Below are 20,875 nucleotides of genomic sequence, written 5' to 3'. Positions count from 1 at the left end.
TACCATAACCGACCAGCCACAGTCAGTCAGTCAGTTCCCCACCATCGCCCACCTTAGCGACCAGTTCTCTACACGAACGTTCGTACCGAGAAGTTCTGTGAACACGTATATATATATATATATATATATATATATATATATATATATATATATATATATATATATATATATATATATATATATATATTCAGTCGCTGAATAATCCCTACATTGGCAACGTGTATTCAAAAAATGTGAAAAGACTTACATAGATAACCAAACTAATAGTTTTCTCCCAGAAGAATAAAACTTACGTATTAAATGTCATCATTAACAAAAGAGAAAACTAACAGAGTAAGAAACTCGTTAATTCAGTCAGAAAACAGATTTGGTTAATTTTTTTTGAACGCATTTACATTCATAGACACGGACATCTGTGTACACCATTCACTATAAAATGAAGGTAGTGTTACTTCCTGTGTCCAGTAAGACGTGGGGGATCAGAGGTGACCACCTGCGATCTATATGACCAAGTGCTGAACGACAAGAAAATTACAGCTTATGAGAGGATTGGGAGAACCGTTAGGGTATGGGGCAAGCTGTGTTACGAATGTAGGGTTGAGGAAGAGAGTTAACTTGCAGCAGTGAGAAGTTTTAATACAGTGATGCGTGTGTACGAGTCGGAATGGAGAGGGATGAGTGGTGACTCGTGAAGGTGAGTCTGAAGCAGGGTTGTGTGATGTCGCCATGGCTGTTTAATGTGTTTATGGATGGGCTGGTTGGGAAGGTTAACGCAAGGGCCTTAGAGACATAGAGGCAGTTCTGGAGTCTGTCGGGTGAGTGAGAAACTGTAGAAGTTGGTTTCTGAGTTTGGGAGAGTGTTTGAAAGGAGAAAACTCTCAAGTTAATGTGATAAGGTTATCAAACTCAGCAGAGGAAACAGACAAGGATGGCCGGACAGTGTCTGAATAGAGAGAACCAGGAGAAAGTGAAGTATCTTTAATACCAAGGAGTGTGGCAGTATATGGAACCATAGAAGATGGAGCGAGTCATTAGGATGGGTGACGGGGCTAATATTCCGGGCGTGTTGAGGAATGCGTAGAAAAAGCGGTCACTTACTGTCTGCGTGAGGGCCAAGATGGGTATGTTTGATGGCATAGTAGTCCTGACGGCTGTGTATGGATGTGAAGCGTCAGGCCTTTCTTAGAAATAGTGCAGATGAGGGTGGATGTGTCGCAAAAGAAATGACTGAGGACAATAATATGTGTGAGGAGGACTGACTGAACATAAAAGGATAGGGAAAGAAAGAGGTGTGGAGGTAAGAGGAGTAATCATGACAGCTGAAGATGGTGTGCTGAAATGGAGAGGATGAATGAACCAATTCTTGCGAAGGATGGAGCGAAAGATGCTTTAAGTGCCTGTTTGCCTAAATATGCCGTTAGGTATGAGGCGTGCGTGGGACAGAGCGGACTGAAGCGATGTGGTATACAAGGGGCGACGTGCTATGAATGGGATGAGCGAGGGCACATGAAGCGGTCAGGGGGAAACCACGGAGAGGGTCTGTAGGACTTGGCTGTGGATAAAGGGCTCTTGGTTCGGTGCATTTTATACACAACTTGAGGGGGGATGTAAGCAAATCATGTTCTAATATGACCTAAACTGCGACCCAACTTTCTTGATTGCTTCAAAGCTTCACTTCCCAGGTGAACATTACGCTCAAACTCAACTCTAACTTCACGTTAGTGATAGGATTTCAGGTAACTTAATGCGCCTGCCTCACCGATTAACTAACAGTGCACGTCGCTTAAACCTAAGTTAATGAGAACTTTCATTATTAGTTCTCTACCTAGCCGACAGATACTTTCACTTTAGGTAACGTAAAAAGAATGAATTCTTTTGATCTCCATATACCTTACGTCTTGCTAGGTGAAGTCCAAAGCTTTTCTTCGGTATCTTTACAAAAAGAATTCCTCCTTTTCACGTTGACAGGTGACCCTGTCATTAATCATACCTCTCAGTCACGTTCAGAAAGCTAAGGAAAACACGAGACGAAAGCTATGGGCAACAAAACAAAAAAGCCAAGAGAAGCACACGACAGAAGAAAGCTAAGGAAACCGAAAGCAAAGCTATGATACAGGTTAAATTCCCAAGCTAAGTTATACGTTAAATTCCCAAGCTAAGATACACGATAAATTCCTAAGATAACGTTAAATTCCTGAGCTTAGATAGACGTTAAATTCCCGAGCTACGATAAATTCCCAAGATAAACGTAAAATTCCTAAGATACACGGCAAGCTGTTAAGCTAAGATACACGTTAAATTCCCAAACATAGATACATGTTAAGCTCCTAAGATACATATAAAATTCTTAAGCTAAGATACACGCAAAAATCCCCAAGCTAAGATACACGTAAAATACCTAAGCTAAGAGACGTACAGTCACTTCCCCGTGGACAGGAGAATCACAAGCTAGAGACAGTGTCTGAAAGCGTTTATTTACAGGGACAAATTCATTGCCAAAGTGCGAGAAAAAAAAAAAAATAGTGGAAATAAGGATACGGTAAATCCTAGCAGAGCCATCAGTGGTGGACGACCAAAAAAAAGTTTGTAAAATAGAAGACTAATTCTGATCGAAGAAGGACGAGGCGAGTGTGTGAACCATGATGGGATCCCTGACTTGGTTGTTTTCCTTCCTTCTGTTTGCCTCGTTCCTCTTCAGCACCATCTCCGACAACGGGATCGGCACCACGGTCGTGCCCCAGCCCGTCGTGGTGAAAGACAATGAGAACGGCAATCAGAATGTGGACGACTCGGCCCACGGAGCCACAAACGACCAAGGGCACGACAACCACTACCACGACACGACGAACTTCCTCGCCGGTGTCAACGGGTGGGACTTCACCGGGTCGTGGGCCAAGTACGACCTGAACCTCCTGCAGCAGGCCCAGGTGCACTTGAAGGCCGTGCCTCCCCCCATCACTGACTCCCAGGAGCAGGGCGTCTTCATCTGTCAGGTGAGCAGGAAAGGAGGAAGGAAGGGGCTTGGATGATCAACCGACCCCCCTCCCCTCCGTCTTAACTTTAATCACTCTTAATACGTACTCTTAATCATAAACACCTCATTATCATCGTTAGCGTAATTAGTACAGTTTATTCATTTATTCATCATCATACATATGCATTTATATTCGTTGAACTGTTAGAAGGAGGACGGTTTTTATGCATCAGAGGAGCACTGGGGGGGGTGAGTATTTTATCACAATGATCCTGAGTACCCTAGTAAACCTTGGAGTGTATGAGGAAATAAATCCTTCATAAACTGACGAATCAATGACAGTAAATCATAATACATCAGTATTTGTGGTGATAGTTGACGAGGCCAGAGACACGTCTGCGTCACAGCCAAACACACAATACCTTCCCTCTTAACCTCACGACAGTGTGTGGGCGAGACTCGACCCAGCAATGTGTTTGGTAGGCAGGTCCACCAGAACATAAGCGTCTGACGTAAGGCAAGACACACACGGGCTGCTTATCTAAATACAAAAGAATTCGATCCGCTTGTCTGGTAAGTGACATCTGGTAGACTGTACTGTGAAGGTTCCGTGGTACTGGACTTCGAATGCTATTAAAGACTCGACAGTGTATGGTTGATGATAAGAATCCATCAATATTGCTGCTGATGATCGGTTATGAATTCATTCTAATATATCGCTAAACAAAATTACATTTACTAGGAATTTTAAAATAATTAGGGCTCTGTGCAAAGTATATATCACCCCCCTTTTTCCCACATTAGAAATACGAACCGCTGTAGAAGCTACGCTGTGAAATTCTCTTTCTTCTTTTGTCAGTCCCTTTATCTGAAACCTTTCTGTCTGAGTGTCTAATAATTTTCTTCATTACTTTTCTCTTAATTCCTTTTTACACCCATTTGGGACTCATGTCCTTTACTATATAATAAGGTAGAAACATCTGTATATTTTGTAGTTCTATCACGAGTCACTACACGAATAGGATGTATATGTAGATATGGTGGGATCACCTTAAAAAAAATCCGTGAACCTTAAAAAGAACCGTGACATTTGCAAACTTACGCTAAAGTGTTACCTCCAATAACACATAGGTTACATTTGCCAGACTATACATAAACTGAAGCCTATACGACGTGTACGCACTTAAACCAACATGGATGTTAAGATGTTAAAGAAGCAGCAAACAGATGTAGGGACAATACTGTAAGGCAATGTATTCCCCCCGTCACCTGAGGCCCAGCCCCTATACCCTTTATTTGCAAATGCAGCTGACAACCCGGAACACCACAGAGGGGGGAGGAGGAGGAGGAGCCCCCCCCCCCCAGAGGAGGAGGCGGAGGAGGAGGGTCCCCCCACCCGACCCCCACTCCTTTAATTCATAACAATACTCAATGGATGTGTCACATGTCCACTTGCTGATGACGCACGTCTCCAGAATATAGTAGAGGCAGCCCTTCTGATAAAGAATAAGCGAACTTCTGATACTAGAAAATATTGTTAGATCCCTCACCATTTCTTACATACAAGCTATATCCCCTTGAAGGAGGTATATTCCTTCTATATTTGAAATATCTCCCCTAATTACGGATCATATGCTCCTTCACTACTTGAAATTAATTACATAACAACAGATCCTATGCTCTTAGAAACAGTATAGTCTTGAATGTATTATATGCCTCCCCACATACCCTTAAAAATGTTTCCCGAGGTATATAACAAGCCCTCTTTCCGACCGAGAATAAGTTACCTAGATACAAAATATGATCCAGGCACCTGGCTGAAAAATAAGGGCTGTTAACAGAAGGCAAACAAAAAACAAATTAGTAGCAAACAGAAAGAAAAAAAAACAAAAAAAAGGTCCCCTCGACACAAAATACAAACCGCTCAATACAGAGAGAGAGAGAGAGAGAGAGAGAGAGAGAGAGAGAGAGAGAGAGAGAGAGAGAGAGAGAGAGAGAAAAAGTTTCTTCCACTGGTCCAGCAAAATATACACACACGTCCCATCTACACACACACACAGACCAGGGGCAGCCAAAGCCGCGTGGGAGGCCGCCGTGTCGCCAAGGACGATGGGTCGTGAGTAGAAATAATGCAGGTCAGGATGGGCCACGTAGGTGTTGGTGAGGAGGTGAGAGGAGAGAGGAGAGGAGAGGGGTGGAGTTGGGGTGGGGTGGGTGGGGTGTTGGGACGACGCTAGCAATAACCTAACGTTCGTATATCCGCCAGTGACGTCATTCGTTATCATACAATGATTGGCGTTACAGCATCAACCTTGAAGGGAGGCAGATGATGATGACAATGCCTACTCACAAGGAACTAGGATAATGAGCAGCCACAGCTGCTAAAGGCTGGACATGGGATTCTGGATTTAAGTGATAACGAAAATATTGAACCATCAGACGAAGTAACCAATGGACAATTAGCGCAAGAGTCAAATCTCACAAAAAACTACACGAGAAATGATTCATGATTACAACCTCACACACTGAGTTACAAACACACACACACACACACACACACACACACACACACACACACATTCATAACACACACACACACACACACACACACTTTCTATAAAAATGTAGTTAACTGCAACAATGTAACAAATAATTTTTTTTTTTTCATTTCAGTTCCAGGTCAATATGCCTGGTCAATACTTAGGCTGAAATGCTTAGTTAAGATCAATACTTGAACGATATAAGTTCAGTTAAAGTGAGATATTAAATCAACACAAGATCAACACATTTAGTTTCCAAAACTCAGGTTAGAATTCTATGAATTTTCAAAAAGAATAAAAAAAAAATTCAGTATGCCAAGTTTTTGGCCATTCGAATGTTCCCTTCAGTCTTTCTTAAAATACTGCATATGTTTATCATCGCAAACTGTTCGTAAATAATAGAGAATACGATTGCCAGACGACAGCCAGAATAAGAGACAAAAAAATTATTCTTTCAACGACAAAAAAAATATATATATAAAAATCTACCGAGTCTTCACACTCGAGTGTCGCACCATCGTGCTCAAGGGTCAGTCCGTCGTGTTTTAAATTTAAGAGGTCGTACCGCCGTGTTCAAGGGGTCGTAGCCTCGTATTCAAGAGTGGTCGTCGTATCAACGTATTCTAGAGCATAATATCAAGACACCGTCCGTGTCGTGTCGTCCTACCTAAAATTTTGTTTGGCCAACTTTTAGGGAAATGACGCCACGAAGTTCGAGCGAGACGCCCACATTCTTGACATGACTTTAATCAAACTCACACACAGAGTTTCATCTTAGGTTCTGGCCCAGAGAAAATATACATGGGAAATAATCCCTTTCTTTTTTTCCCCGTATGAAAATAAGGGTTCGTCTCTTACGCTATCTATACCTTACGTGCCCCTATTCAAATTGGTTAGGCAACTGAACGAGAAACACTCTTGATTATTAGGAAATCCTGATTTCTACCTTCTTAACAAGGTTATGATTGGGTTGAATATAGGGAAACTAGACCTAATGGAGACCCCAAGATCATCAATAAATCTGACCAAGTTCAAGTTGTAATTCAAATCTGAATTGTAGCCTAGCTAAATATACTTTGGTCCTTCGTTGCCTCAAGGCGAATCATCTTTATCTCTTTTTTTCTTCTTGTGTTAGGAAGAACCACCGAGCTTTACTAGATGTTCAAGCCCACCTGGTGGTGGTGGTGGTGAACAACGTGCATAAAGAGAGGAACATTAGATATTCTGGACACAGCTGTACCGAACTGTGCTGATGACGCATTTGAAGATTCATCATAAGAGCAACGTTGCCAACCAACTACAGTAATATATAATATATATAATATATATATATATGTATATATATATATATGTATATATATATATATACATATATATATATATATATATATATATATATATATATATATATATATATATATCGCCTAAGGGATTGATTAATATAAATGATTAGTGTTTCAACTAGCGAGTACAATGTTTACGACCCTTGAGCACGACGGTACGACCATTGGGTATACATAATGCAATCGTAGACCAGACCTTTACAACTTGTGTATCTAAAGACCAGCCCCATCGTACCTAAGGGTTGTACAGTCGTGCTAAATGGTCCTACCATCGTCCAAGACAGGGAGGGGGAATTACCAGTTTCTAGTTATCCAAACCTCATTGCGATCTTATCTAGTTTCATATGATTACTTCTAGTTGGGAGGGACTGCTACCACCCCAGCGTTAGAATTCCCAAGCTCACGTTGGATAAGGTGATCCTTGACCTATAAAGGCGACATATGTGGGTCACGTACTGAAACCAGGTCACGGGTACAACCTTAATCTTCATCTAATTACTTTATATATATATATATATATATATATATATATATATATATATATATATATATATATATATATATATATATATTGAGGTATGTGAGAGGATAAGGTCGTGCCGTCGGGCTCAAGGGACGTGCAAACGAGTTTAAAAAGTTTAGTGAAGGTTCCTAAATGTTCATTTGCTAGTGTCACACACACACACACACACACACACACACACATATATCCCTCCCTCGCCCTTGCGATATCAGGTGTGGTGTCACCTAACCAACCGATCAACTGTGACAAGTGACGCAAACTCCTTGAAGTAACCGACCATCATTCTCCATAAGAACAATCAATTACCCACAACTCTCTATATAATATACTGACGGATTGCTGCTCTGTGTGTGTGTGTGTGTGTGTGTGTGTGATGGGTTTTCTATAAAGTAAAACAAAAGTATAATCTTTCATTTCCTTTGTCGTCACACATTCGTATTCACTTACCTGAGAGAGAGAGAGAGAGAGAGAGAGAGAGAGAGAGAGAGAGAGAGAGAGACAGAGAGAGAGAGAGAGCAGGAGGGTGGTGTAGCTAGCCTAGCAGATGTTCGGAGCAGCTGCGCGCGCATTACGATGGTTGGCGTGATCTTCACCAGCATGAGTCATGTGGATCATAACCTGTCATTCTTTAGCTCTGGGTTCCATTTCTTTGTGCCGATGATTGTTTAGGGGGAATTGTTTGTCACAACTCTTGTTTGACCCAGTTATCATACTCTTTATCATTTTGTTTTAGTGTTACTTTGTTTTTAACTTGTTTGTGGCAGGTATTGTTTGTAGTGTCTCATTTTGTCTTTATTGTTTGTGCCATATACTGTCTTTGTAATCTCTTGTTTGTGCCATCTACTGCTTGTGTAATCTCTTGTTTGCGCCATGTACTGTTCGTGTAATCTTTTGTTTGACCCATCAATTAACTGTCTGCGTAATATTTTGTTTGTATCTATTGTGTAATCTCACGTTTGTGCCATCTATAGTTTGTGACGTTTTGCTCTATCACTCGCTGGTGTCATCTCTTGTTTTTAACAATATCTTCTACGTCTTCTATAATTAGCGTTATCCCTTACGCATCTTTAACAAATGATTCGCGTTATCTTTTATCTGGGTCATTAACGCTGTGTGTGTTGTTCAGACTCGCTATGAGAGGGGCAGACAGAATCTATACTGTCACTCTACCTTCTGTACGGCTGTTATCGGTTCTATCAATACGAAGGAATCTGTCCTTCTCTTGCTACTGATTATAGAGCAGCCTTGATGCTGCAGGTGGCCCTAAGGAAATGGTCCTTAATAATAATAATAATAATAATAATAATATAATAATAATAATAATAATAATAATAATAATAATAATAATAATAATAATGAAACGCACCTGAACTTAAACACAATAAAGAAAAAGAAAAAAACTGGGTAACCAAAAATTCACTACAACGTTGGAACAAGTTCGTTAAGGCTGTAATTAAGTTGAACACCGACTGAACTTAAAAAAAAGAAACTCAAACACTTCAACCCTTGTTGCCCGGGTTGGAGTACACGTGTCGCTTGGGGTCGCTCTAGTGGGTCATCTGTACCAGCTGGGAGACAGATGGCGTTCTGTTCAAGCCAGTGGACAGATGGAGTTCCCTCCAAGTTAAGGTTAAAAGTGTCTGTCAGTCTGTCTATAAACGACTTTCATTTTCTTCGAGTGACTGAATTCGAAACTTTACTTTCACTCTTCCAATTCTCATAACTTCCTTGAAATAAGTCACACAACATCAGATTATATACATAGATATACTATCTACAACACCACCACACTCCACCAATAAGAACTAAGCTATTCCAGAGCCAACTACACTACAGTTACACAACGGCAGCCCGTGCCATAGTTATGGCAAGCTCGAGCAAATACACCCGACCTGTGCCAGAAATGGCACACCCGAACATTTGACGAGAGTCTGGTGTCTTGCTTAGTATTAGCAAATCTTTACACACACACACACACACACACACACACACACACACACTATCTATAACAACCTCAGACTCAAGCGATAAGACTAAGCTCCACACACTTCTACACTTGCAACACGTCACGTTTGAAGGTCTGGCCCACATATACTATCAGAGCCTGACCTTACGGGCCACCTGACCTCCAAGTACCTCTCCCGCACATCATGTGAGGTCGGCCCTGAGACATGGCCTAATACCGCCCAGGAAATATAGGAATAATTTAACCTAGATATACGTCAGCAGTAGCTCCTCATCCATATCATCCACCTTATATACGTAAATTAAAACTTTAAGGAGTCGAAATGTTGAACTGAATTGTGGGAGGTAAGTTCAAAGGCCTCATAGCAATGCTGAATGTTTGTTGTGCCAATTCAAGTTCACTGAAATGGATATAAAGTCTTAAACTCTTTGAGTGTAACTCTACGATCCTTGGGAACTACCATGCGACCCTTATTACGATGGTCTGACCTCTGACATGACCATTTGGGCTCATATTAAAGGCCAGACTATCATACTCGAGAGTTTTTACAGTCGTGCCCAAGGGTCGTACTCCGTGCTGATTTCTAACCCTCGTACAGTGTCGTAACATCGTGTTCAGGGGTCGTAACGTCGTGGTCAAAGGGTTTTAAGAACAAGAAACTACCATTAGACCCTTCCTGTACTCCCTAAAGTAAAAAGTCAGGCAAGTAACGATCAGTAATAATAATATGGGTCATGGTAGATATAGGCCAGGGAATGCGGGTTAGTCATGTGTGTGTTGTGGTGGTGGTGGTGATGGGGGGGGGGGGGGGGGGAGAGGTATCTGGCCCACACCAAGTGTGGAGGGCAGGTGTGTTGGGGGGGGGCAGGTGTGGATGGCGGATGTAGAGAGGGTAAATACATGAGTAAATATGTGAATAAAAGGTATGGACGGAAGATACAAAGTCACATGTCGCAGGAATGCAATGTAGAATCACACGCAGACAAGTAGAAATGGCGAGATAGACCGTATGTGTGTGTCAGGTATGGAGAAATAGCGTGCGCCACCTAACACAGAATACAAGACAGCCATGTTATAGATAAATAGGCCTTCTATAAATGAAGAATTTGTTATAAATGATAGGCCTAATGTAACGATAAGCCTATTATAAACGCTGGTGCCAGATATAAGTGACAGGCATCAAAAATAATAGGTCTTCTATAAATGGCAGGCCTACTGTGAATGATAGGCGTGCTATATAAATGATAGCTTGCTATAATTGAAAGGCAGGCATGCTATGAATGATAGTCTTATTCTAAACGGTAGGCGTGCTATACATGAAAGTAATTCTGTAAATGATAGGCCTCCTATGAACAAGAAGCCTACTAGAAAGGCCAGGTCTTCTATAAATGATTGGTCTACTAGACTGACAGGTCTACTATAATTCATAGCCCTACTAGTATAAATGACAGACCTGCGGGACGATAAGTTTCACACGCCTGTATGAGAAAATTGGACTAAAGCCGGAAAAAAAAGTGACATTAATGTCTTTGTTTGTGATAGAAAGACTGAATGAAGAACAAAATGAAGATGGGAAGTGAAAGTAGAGAATAGCACAGGGTTAAACGAGTCACATTTGGGTCCTTAATAACTATGGTATCATCTTGTTTACATAACATTTTGTTGGTGTAAACAAGAAACGCTAATGTAAAGGAAGTTAGTCTAAGACAACTAGTAATAACCTAATCATCAATTTACGAGTATTAACGAAAATCACATCATTCGGTCGTGTTTACCCAGCACTTTATACAAGCTGTGTAATAACTAATTTGATATATATTTTCCCCAATTTTAAACCAATAAATAACTCGATGTAAATAATTCACTAAAGAGAAAAGTGTTGGTTAAATAATGTAAAATAATGAAAGTAATCTAAAAAAAAATTTGCATTGATTTTTTTTCTACTATTAACACCTACCTAGCATCAGCAGGAGCTTATATGCATGTAAATAAGACTTTTAATTGTTCTCATATGAAAATTCTTGAAAATATTCGGTAATTCTCAAGAAAATGGACGCCATCTTTGTAAATGAAAAAAAAAAAAAAAATTACCAAGGCATCTCTACAGCGCGTAAGGGTGAAGTGGGGAGGGTATTGAAGTAGAGGGAAACTGTGGGGTAAAAACACCTTAAATCAACTTTTGGCAATTTAAGTGATGCATTCGTGACACTTTCGTTGAAATCGTGCAAATATTAAATGACAGGAGGAATGCTTACTGCGTCCCGACGCCATTTTCTGATGTACTTGCGCTACACCCAAGGACATTTGAAGTTACCTTACTGTCCACGGCTGATGAAAAGCATTCACATTGACGCTTGTTTGGACTCTACAGAGCTTTATTACGTTTGTAGGTCGATATGGAAAGCGCATGAAACTGCAATATAGCTAGAAAATATGCCTGTAGAGCGCAGAGAAATGCCCCACTATCATTTATTAATTTTTACAATCCAGTGAATGGCGCTAATGTTAATGCTTAAGAGGTCTCTCCCGTACACGATGCTTTATATTTCTTTAAACAACGGAACTCAATATTTACAATCCCATAAAAAAAACTGGGCAAAGTGGAGTACTATATATATTTTTCTCGTAAGAATATAAGAAATACCAAAACCTTCTTCACTATGCAGTCTGTACATGTTCTTTGATGTCCACATTTTATATTACAATAATATCATCAAACATTTTCCCTACTCTTCAAAGGCCTACCACTAACTAGGTAGTTGGAGTCGACAATAGTTTTAAACGGTAGGAAAGTAAAATCTTATACTCTTATACTATTCCTTACCAGTGCAACAGAGCTTTCACTAAGAGATAAACAAAGATATCAAACCTAGGAAAAAAAAAACGGTGTGTCTTTTCTATACTTTTACCAAATATGAATGACAAAAAATATAAAAGAATGATTACATGAGCTTGTCCATGAGAACGATCAAAACACTTTTATTCTGAACGTTTTCATGAATGCACATGGCGGCATCAGGCCATGGGAATAAGACCAAAGCTTATTAACATTGAAAACATGATTAACGTCCTCACTAGATAAGCTAGGTAAGGTTTTTCACAGATGAAGCTCATGTTTATCACCAACTTTCATTGTGGTACAGGTAATCAACCCAATTCTTTCCATCAAATAAAGACGTGTTACATATATTGCCGTATTCCTGAAAAAAAATAAAGTACAAAACTAGTTCGTGTATACTTATGATATACTGTCACTATGTCTACATTCATCCAGTAATATGAGCTTTGTGAAGCTGAAAATAGAACAACCTTAAACTTCATCTTGTTACAGGAAACCAAAAGGTAAACAAACTAGCTCTGGCCCCCTGAATCACACATCTGAACTTCATCTGAAATCTATCTTACTGAACAAAACATTCAAACTCACAGACATATTTGCCTGCCAAATATAATTATCATTAACTGTACAAAATGTGGGAGGTTGATATCCACACATACCTTCCAAAGATCACCTCCAGTTCAGACGTCAACAAGAGACATTGGGGGTGGGTCACATCTCTCCCCAAGGGAACGTTATTCTAGTGTTCACCAAATCATTTTACGTTTCAGGAACTCTTTCACATATACAAATAACTTTGACCGCGTATCAGTGACAAGTGGTATCACTGCTACACCACACCACCACGTGACCACCGACTGACTAACACAAGACCACATTCGTCAGCTGATTACGAAGCCTAGAAAGGGATTCGTTGGTTCGTTTGAAGGATTTGTTTCTGCACGTGGCATCTGGTGAATAGATTCTAGCAAAATCGATAGCTCCTTTTTTTTTATATATAACCTGCTTTAAAAACTAAAGAATTTATGGCCTTATCAGTTTTCTTTTTTTATAACTTATGCTTTAAAAACTAAAGACTTTATGGTCTTTTCCGTAAACATAATAGAACAGATATTTCGCTACTTGTACAATGGAAAACTTTACGACTCCAATTTGGATCTAAAAAAAAAAAGGTGGAACGTTTGGTGTTGCACTTTACTACATAAAAAGATACGGATGAAACTAGTCGGTAATTCACAGAATCCAAAATAGCGTTCTAATATGAGGGAAACTCCCATTAAACCTCTACAGCGGGTAGTGGGTGGGAGACTCGATGCTTCTGAGCAGTTACTTCGAACTTCTTGCGTGCTTCGAATACTTGAAAGTTCTTGCGTGGAAACTACGAAACACGATTCGCTCTCATCTTCGAACTCCTCCAGTTTACTTGCTGCGAAACTTCAAAACTTGATCCGGCAATTTTTTTCGAAATTCGGACTCCTTCAACTTACATGAATCACGATGCAACAAACTTTTGCTATGTTGAAAGCTGAGTAGGGAAAAACCTAATCAAATCTCTCATGTATTATGTTCACAAAACACAGACATCCTCTTGAGAATAAGTTTATGGTGGAGCAGACCTACCAGACTCACGAAACAATGAACCTTCTCGATGTTGTGAAGCCGAAACTAGACATTTCTTTAGTCTTATGAGCCTAAAATACACTAAAAATCCAGTGTAATGAATTTTAAACACCCACTCCTGACTTATTTCATAATATCTAATATCTTTCAATACATTATTATTATTATTATTATTATTATTATTATTATTATTATTATTATTATTATTACTATTATTATTATTATTATTATTATTATTATTATTATTATTATTATTATCATTATCATTATCATTACTATAGTTATTGATATTATCATCATTATCATTATTGATTTTTTGAGAGCATTCCATTAGTTTCGAGTCTAGTGAGTTCTAGTATGCGATGCTAGAGCCGCTAATAAACCACTACATGAATGAGACTGTAGAATGAGTGACGTGTACGCTACCTACCACAATTGTACCAGTGAATCATCATCATAACCTCATGGCTCGTGCAACGTAAGGGATGCGTAGTTGATTATGCAGGAGCGGTAATGGACTACTTTGGGAAGAGAAGCTGGCCCCCAACGGGACTGTACTGAAAACCTTTTTATCTACCGATGATGATACGAACTTCGCCCACGGCGTAGCCAAAGCCAGGCAGAGTCCAGTAACACCACACTGATCAACAGTTACCAAAGCCTTACGAACGATGATCGCGTGAAAGTTAAAGAAAAGGAAGGAATTTTATCTTTCTTTTTTCTTTAAACCACGTTCAAAACATGGAAACAATATGAGTTCGCTGTTGAAAAGTCGTCGCAATAGAGACTGGAGAGTGAACATCTCATCATATGCCTCGTCACCTGTGTGCATGATTTCATAACAGTTCATGAACACCTTCCTGGATAAGAGAGTGAACAATAAACAAAGGTAACTTTACCTTTATCCACAGTGCGTTCTAGCACTGACATTCACTTAGATACGACGAAAACGGACAATATGTTATGCCAAGCGCGATCTTTATTAAGAATTTGGATACGAATTTATATAATTCATGAAAACACATCATCAGTTCATTGATCCTGACATAAGGTGTGGAAATTTTTTCGTCCACGACCACTGCCAGAGAATCTCCTAGGCTTTCGCTTTGACGTACTTTCGAAATGAAGCTGGTAGTGATGGTGATAGTGATGGTGATAGTGATGGTGACAGTGATGGTGATGGTGATAGTGATGGTGATAGTGATGGTGATAGTGATGGTGATGGCGGCGGTAGTGCTGGTGGTGGTGGTGATAGTGGTGGTGATGGGGAGTGATGGTGATAGTGATGGTGATGGTGACAGTGGTGGTGATGGTTATGATGATGGTGGCGATAGTGATGGTGAGTGGTGATGGTGATAGGGGTGATAGTGATGGCGATGAGGGGGATGCTGTTGTGAGGGGGGGCTCGTGGTGGTGTTTTTTTTTTGTTGTTGTTTCCCCCCCTCTCCTCAACCTTCCTCTCCAAAACGTCTGGCCTAAACCAGATCCTACACTGATCACATTACGAAGTATCGGCACTCACTCGCTACGCTTGGCTGTGGATCCTGTATATAATCCCCTTGATCCGATAAACCAAAGACAATACTTCGATGTGTGGATTAACGTCCAATTTACCCTCATTCAAACGGGATTTACCGAAGCAATATATATCATTTTTTTCTCCCCCTGAGGAAGACTGAGGATTAATCCAACTGGATCGTTTGCCCTTAATTGTTCCTTTCAGTCATAAGTCATTGTCGTTCGTGGTTTTAGAAAGTGTAAGGGATCAGGTGTTAGAATATCAAAACCGTAGATATTAAAGTATAAGTATGATATTAAGAGTCTAATTATCAGGTTATGAGATGTTAAGTATTGATTCATAAGTATGATATATGGTAAGTTCAGCTGTAGAGTATAAAACTTTAAGTAAGAAAATACAAATAAGCTTTATCAAAACACAAATTGTTTATAAAGCAATAATATGAATAAGATTATGTAGGCATCTCATGTTCTATTCTCTCTACTTATGAACTGTCTTCCTGTTTTCTTATTTCTTATCCCATTTTCCGAATTTCTCAACTCATGGCTCATAATCCCATCTTTAATTACCTGTGTATACCATTTTCTACACTCACGATTTCGTTACGCGTTTTCTGATGTACCTCAGCTTCTCGTAGTTTCCTTACTCTTGGCTCCTCTTCCTATTTTTCTTGGACCAGGCGTCCGCCTACCCAGGCCTGCTGGAGAAGGAGTTTCCCGCCTTGCTCAACGCCACATTCCAGCTTACCTACTTCGTCGCTTCTCCCAAGCAAGACCTCACCATGACCGGTAAGAGCTGGGAGCGATAGAGAACGGGGTGTGTGACTGTGTTGTTGACTGGGAAGTTAGGATTTTTAATGTATCTATCTATCTATCTATCTATCTATCTATCTATCTATCTATCTATCTATATATATATATATATATATATATATATATATATATATATATATATATATGGTGCCTGAGGATTGGTGGAATGCCTATGTAATACCACTGTACAAAGTAAACGAGGGACAGAGGTGAGTGTTCGAATGAGAGGGGTGTGAGTGAGTTTGCTGGGTGTGCCTGGCGAGTGAGAGTAGTGAGGGAGAGTAATGACTGATGGGATGAAGGCATGCACAGAGCGTCTGACCAGGGGAGGTGGAACAGTATGGTTTATGGAGGATGTGTGTGGATCAGGTGATTGCTTTTGAAGAACTTGTGTGAGAAATGATAAGAGAAACAGAAAGATTTGTATGTAGGAATGGATCTTTCTGTTTGTGCTTAGACGACGTAATTATACGAAAGCGCTCGAAAGTTCATATATTCCTTGTAGGTGTGTGTGTGTGTGTGTGTGTGTGTGTGTGTGTGTGTGTGTGTGTGTGTGTGTGTGTGTGTGTGTGTGTGTTTTGTCTACATCTTACGTACACTGACACCCCATTTTTACCTACCTATGTGACCCCAGACATGAATGAATCATTTAACTGTTCATCATCAATTCTGGTAACGTGAGGACCATACCCGAGAATAAAAAGTCAACATTCAACGTGTCTCAGGTAATTCCCAGGCCGGAAAGGTATGCCAATCACTGTTCTATTCCCGTGACTTAGGTTCATGGTAGGCCTGGAAAACCCCTCCCTTCCCCCTCCCATTCCCTACCCACCCACCCCTTCCACCTGGTGGGAAAGGGGGACGGAGGACCACAGCCTCCTCCACACCCCCCACCACCGCGGCGAAGGTGGAATGTAATTGGGCCAGGCGCAGTTTCACTGGTGTGTGTATGATCCCCCGGTGTTGTGTTATTAATTAACCGGGGCGAGACCCCTGTAAGCATACGTTCCGGCTTCCGTTTTCTCGTGCATGATGAAGAACTTGCCTCATGTTGTTCACACGGTTGTATCTTCTGCCTTCTTTGACCGCCATTACCTCACACCCCCCAAAACCCTCCCAACACACACACACACACACACACACACACACACACACACACACCCAAGGTTCTTATACTTTTAGAAATTTTCTTCCAGGAAGAAAAAAAAAGACGATCGAGATTGGTATTTGTATATGGGAATTACACGTTCACACGTACATACATACATACATACAGAGAGAGAGAGAGAGAGAGAGAGAGAGAGAGAGAGAGAGAGAGAGAGAGAGAGAGAGAGAGAGAGAGAGAGAGAGAGAGAGAGAGAGAGAGTACAGGTGTGCATGCCTCAGCTGCCCTTAGCGCTCGACAGGTGTTCGCCCCGAAGAGCCGCTCAAGCGAATCACCAACAGGTAATCATTAGCATCTTTTTGGAGGTCGTGATGATGATGATGATGATGATGATGATGATGATGATGATGATGATGATGATGACGGCCTAATTAACGTGTCACAATACTCACGGACACAAACACACACACACAGGAGGTAACGCGTTAATACGTCTACAAACATACTACGCTTTATAGCTGCGCACGTTCATAAGCGCACACCTGCGTGATTTCAGATACCAGTGGGTACACGTGTGCTCGTATAGGTGCACACACACACACACACACACACACACACACACATTGTTAGATATGTTCAGTAAAGTACCAGGGAAAAGGGAGAGAGTAACTGTCATATATATATATATATATATATATATATATATATATATATATATATATATATATATATATATACAAACAAGACCTTGAAAGGTCTCTTTCAGTATGGATTCACGACTCTTGAGCACGACAGCACGACCTCTGAGTACGACGATACGACCTTTGAGTACGATGGCACGACCTTTGTACACGACAGTACGACCTTTGTACGCAACAGTACGACCTTTATACACGACGGTACGACCCATTTATACACAACGGTACGACCTTTATACACGACGGTACGACCATTCTACACGACGGTACGACCATTCTGCACGACGGTACGACCTTTATGCACGACAGTACGACCTTTGTACACGACGGACGACTATACCACCATCGCCCAAGTGCAAGATCATCATCAACCCAAGTAAATACACACAGCTGACAACCTCTTCATCGAGTGCCATCTACCGACTATTGGCAGAAGGTTTCAGACCTGGGTAGTGTTGATAGACCAAGACAGGAAACACCATGTCAGATAATCATAACGTTTAGAATATACCTCAAACATCCAATCCTCATCCACGACTTAAATGCAATATTTACATTAGACTCATTCAGGCTACGGGCAACAGAAAACGGTTAAGATACTCGCCTCTGAAGAGAAAATGGGAATGACGATATATTAAGGCTAGACTGAGATATATAGCACTGACGTGCGCAACGAACCACAGGGCAGGATCTTGACGACTTAAACTGTCGGATCCCCTTGTTTGCCAACAGATCAGGCTGACGACACGCGGTAATGCTGGCTCATGCCAAATGCTGGCAGACCCCACGTCGAGAGAGAGAGAGAGAGAGAGAGAGAGAGAGAGAGAGAGAGAGAGAGAGAGAGAGAGAGAGAGAGAGAGAGAGAGGAAGAAATGGTGTGATTTACTGGCCTCCCTCTTCCCCATCCCAATATGTTGCACAGATCCCAGAGGGGGAAATGTTGCCCTCATTTCTCCCGGTAGATTCGAACCCATGTACTCGCTTTCACACATCCTGTTCACTAGGCGTAGAATCCTCAACCTTGGGAACGATATATATATATATATATATATATATTATATATTATATATATATATATATATTTATATATATATTATATATATATATATATATATATATATATATATATATATATATATATATATATATATATATATATATATATATATATATAATCCTTATCTATGACCTCTTAAAAGTCTCTCATTCCATACTACCCCTTCTCGTGACCTCGTATTGACCTTCTCTCTGTCCTAGGGGAGGTCACTGGTGCCGGGGAGAAGAAGGTCTCTCTGTTCGACTACTCCTTCCCTGATGACCTTCTCGAGCACAACTACACCTGGGTCACGCAGACCTTTGACCTTCCCAGCCTCACCGGCGACGGCACGTTCAAGGTCAGTCGCCAGCCTATGCCAAGGTCACTGGAGTACTGGAGGTCATGTAGAAGAATGCATAGGTCTGGGGGGGGGGGGGATTAAAGAAGGTAGTGATTAATCAGAGATTGGGATTAGAAAAGTTAGAAGTATATGAGGCACATCTCCAAGTACCGTATGATTAATCAGAGATTAGGATTAGAAAAGTTAGTTATATAAGACACACCTTCAAGTACCATATGATTAATTAGAGATTGGGATTAGAAAAGTAAGAAGTATATGAGACACATCTCCAAGTACCGTATGATTAATCAGAGATTAGGATTAGAAAAGTTAGAGTTATATAAGACACACCTTCAAGTACCGTATGATTAATCAGAGATTGGGATTAGAGAAGGTAGAGATGTGTGAGACAGATCTCCAAGTAACATATGATTAATCAGAGATTGTGAAGTTAGAGATATATGAGACACATCATCAAGTACTGTATGATTAATCAGAATTTAGGATTAGAGAGGATAGAGATATATATGAGAGATCATCACGAACCTAGTGATTAATCAGAAATAACACAGAGATATGAGGTGCGAGGAATATTCAATGATCAATGAAGGAAACATGAGCAATACCTGAGCAGTATCTGTGCAATGGGCATCTGTAGCTCAAAAAAAAAAAAAAAATAAAAAATCCATGGGAGTGACACACGAGTGTGTCGCTTTTACAGGTCCGTGTCGTTCTGACGAGCGACACGACAGCTATGTGGGCGACGGGGATGCTACATGTCGTTGGCGTACGACCCCCTCCCCCCACAACGACCTCCGAGGTGGTCGTCGCCACCACCACCACAGCTCCGGCCACCACTCCTCCACCACAGCAGCCACCAGCAGCCAACCTCACCACACAGGTCAGTGGCCCCGCTAACCAACGCGCGCCTCTTAGGTGACCACAACAGTGAGGATAATCTCTTCACTAGGTCACTACAGCTGCGGATAATCTCTCCCCAGGTCACGATTTAGCGGATAATCTCTCCCCAGGTCACGACTTAGCGGATAATCTCTTCCCAGATCACGATTTAGCGGATGATCTCTCCCCAGGTCACCACAGCTGCGGATAATCTCTTCCCAGGTCACGATTGAGCGGGTAATCTCTCCCCAGGTCACCACAGCTGCGGATAATCTCTTCCCAGGTCACGACTTAGCGGATAATCTCTTCCCAGGTCACGATTTAGCGGATGATCTCTCCCCAGGTCACCACAGCTGCGGATAATCTCTTCCCAGGTCACGATTGAGCGGATAATCTCTCCCCAGGTCACGATTTAGCGGATAATCTCTCCCCAGGTCACGATTTAGCAGATAATCTCTCCCCAGGTCACGATTTAGCGGATAATTTCTCCCCAGGTCACGATTTAGCAGATAATCTCTCCCCAGGTCACGATTTAGCGGATAATTTCTCCCCAGGTCACGATTTAGCGGATAATTTCTCCCCAGGTCACGATTTAGCAGATAATCTCTCCCCAGGTCACGATTTAGCGGATAATTTCTCCCCAGGTCACGATTTAGCGGA

At 41.1% G+C, this 20,875-nt stretch overlaps 1 protein-coding gene across 1 annotated transcript in view; it reads left to right on the top strand.

Moving 5' to 3' along the window:
- Positions 1–20,875, top strand: part of LOC139746056 (uncharacterized) — a 22,586-nt gene continuing 1,711 nt past the window's right edge. The window contains exons 1-5 of the mRNA XM_071656888.1: positions 1–78; positions 2,482–2,993; positions 16,004–16,112; positions 19,197–19,333; positions 20,037–20,216. Coding sequence (XP_071512989.1) covers positions 2,640–2,993; positions 16,004–16,112; positions 19,197–19,333; positions 20,037–20,216 — 780 coding nt within the window. The 5' untranslated portion in view covers positions 1–78; positions 2,482–2,639. The remainder of the gene's footprint in view (positions 79–2,481; positions 2,994–16,003; positions 16,113–19,196; positions 19,334–20,036; positions 20,217–20,875) is intronic.

The sequence above is a fragment of the Panulirus ornatus genome, chromosome 63 (genome assembly GCF_036320965.1).
Source record: "Panulirus ornatus isolate Po-2019 chromosome 63, ASM3632096v1, whole genome shotgun sequence".
NCBI classification, from domain to species: Eukaryota; Metazoa; Arthropoda; class Malacostraca; order Decapoda; family Palinuridae; genus Panulirus; species Panulirus ornatus.
This window is presented reverse-complemented; position numbering and strand designations above follow the sequence as displayed.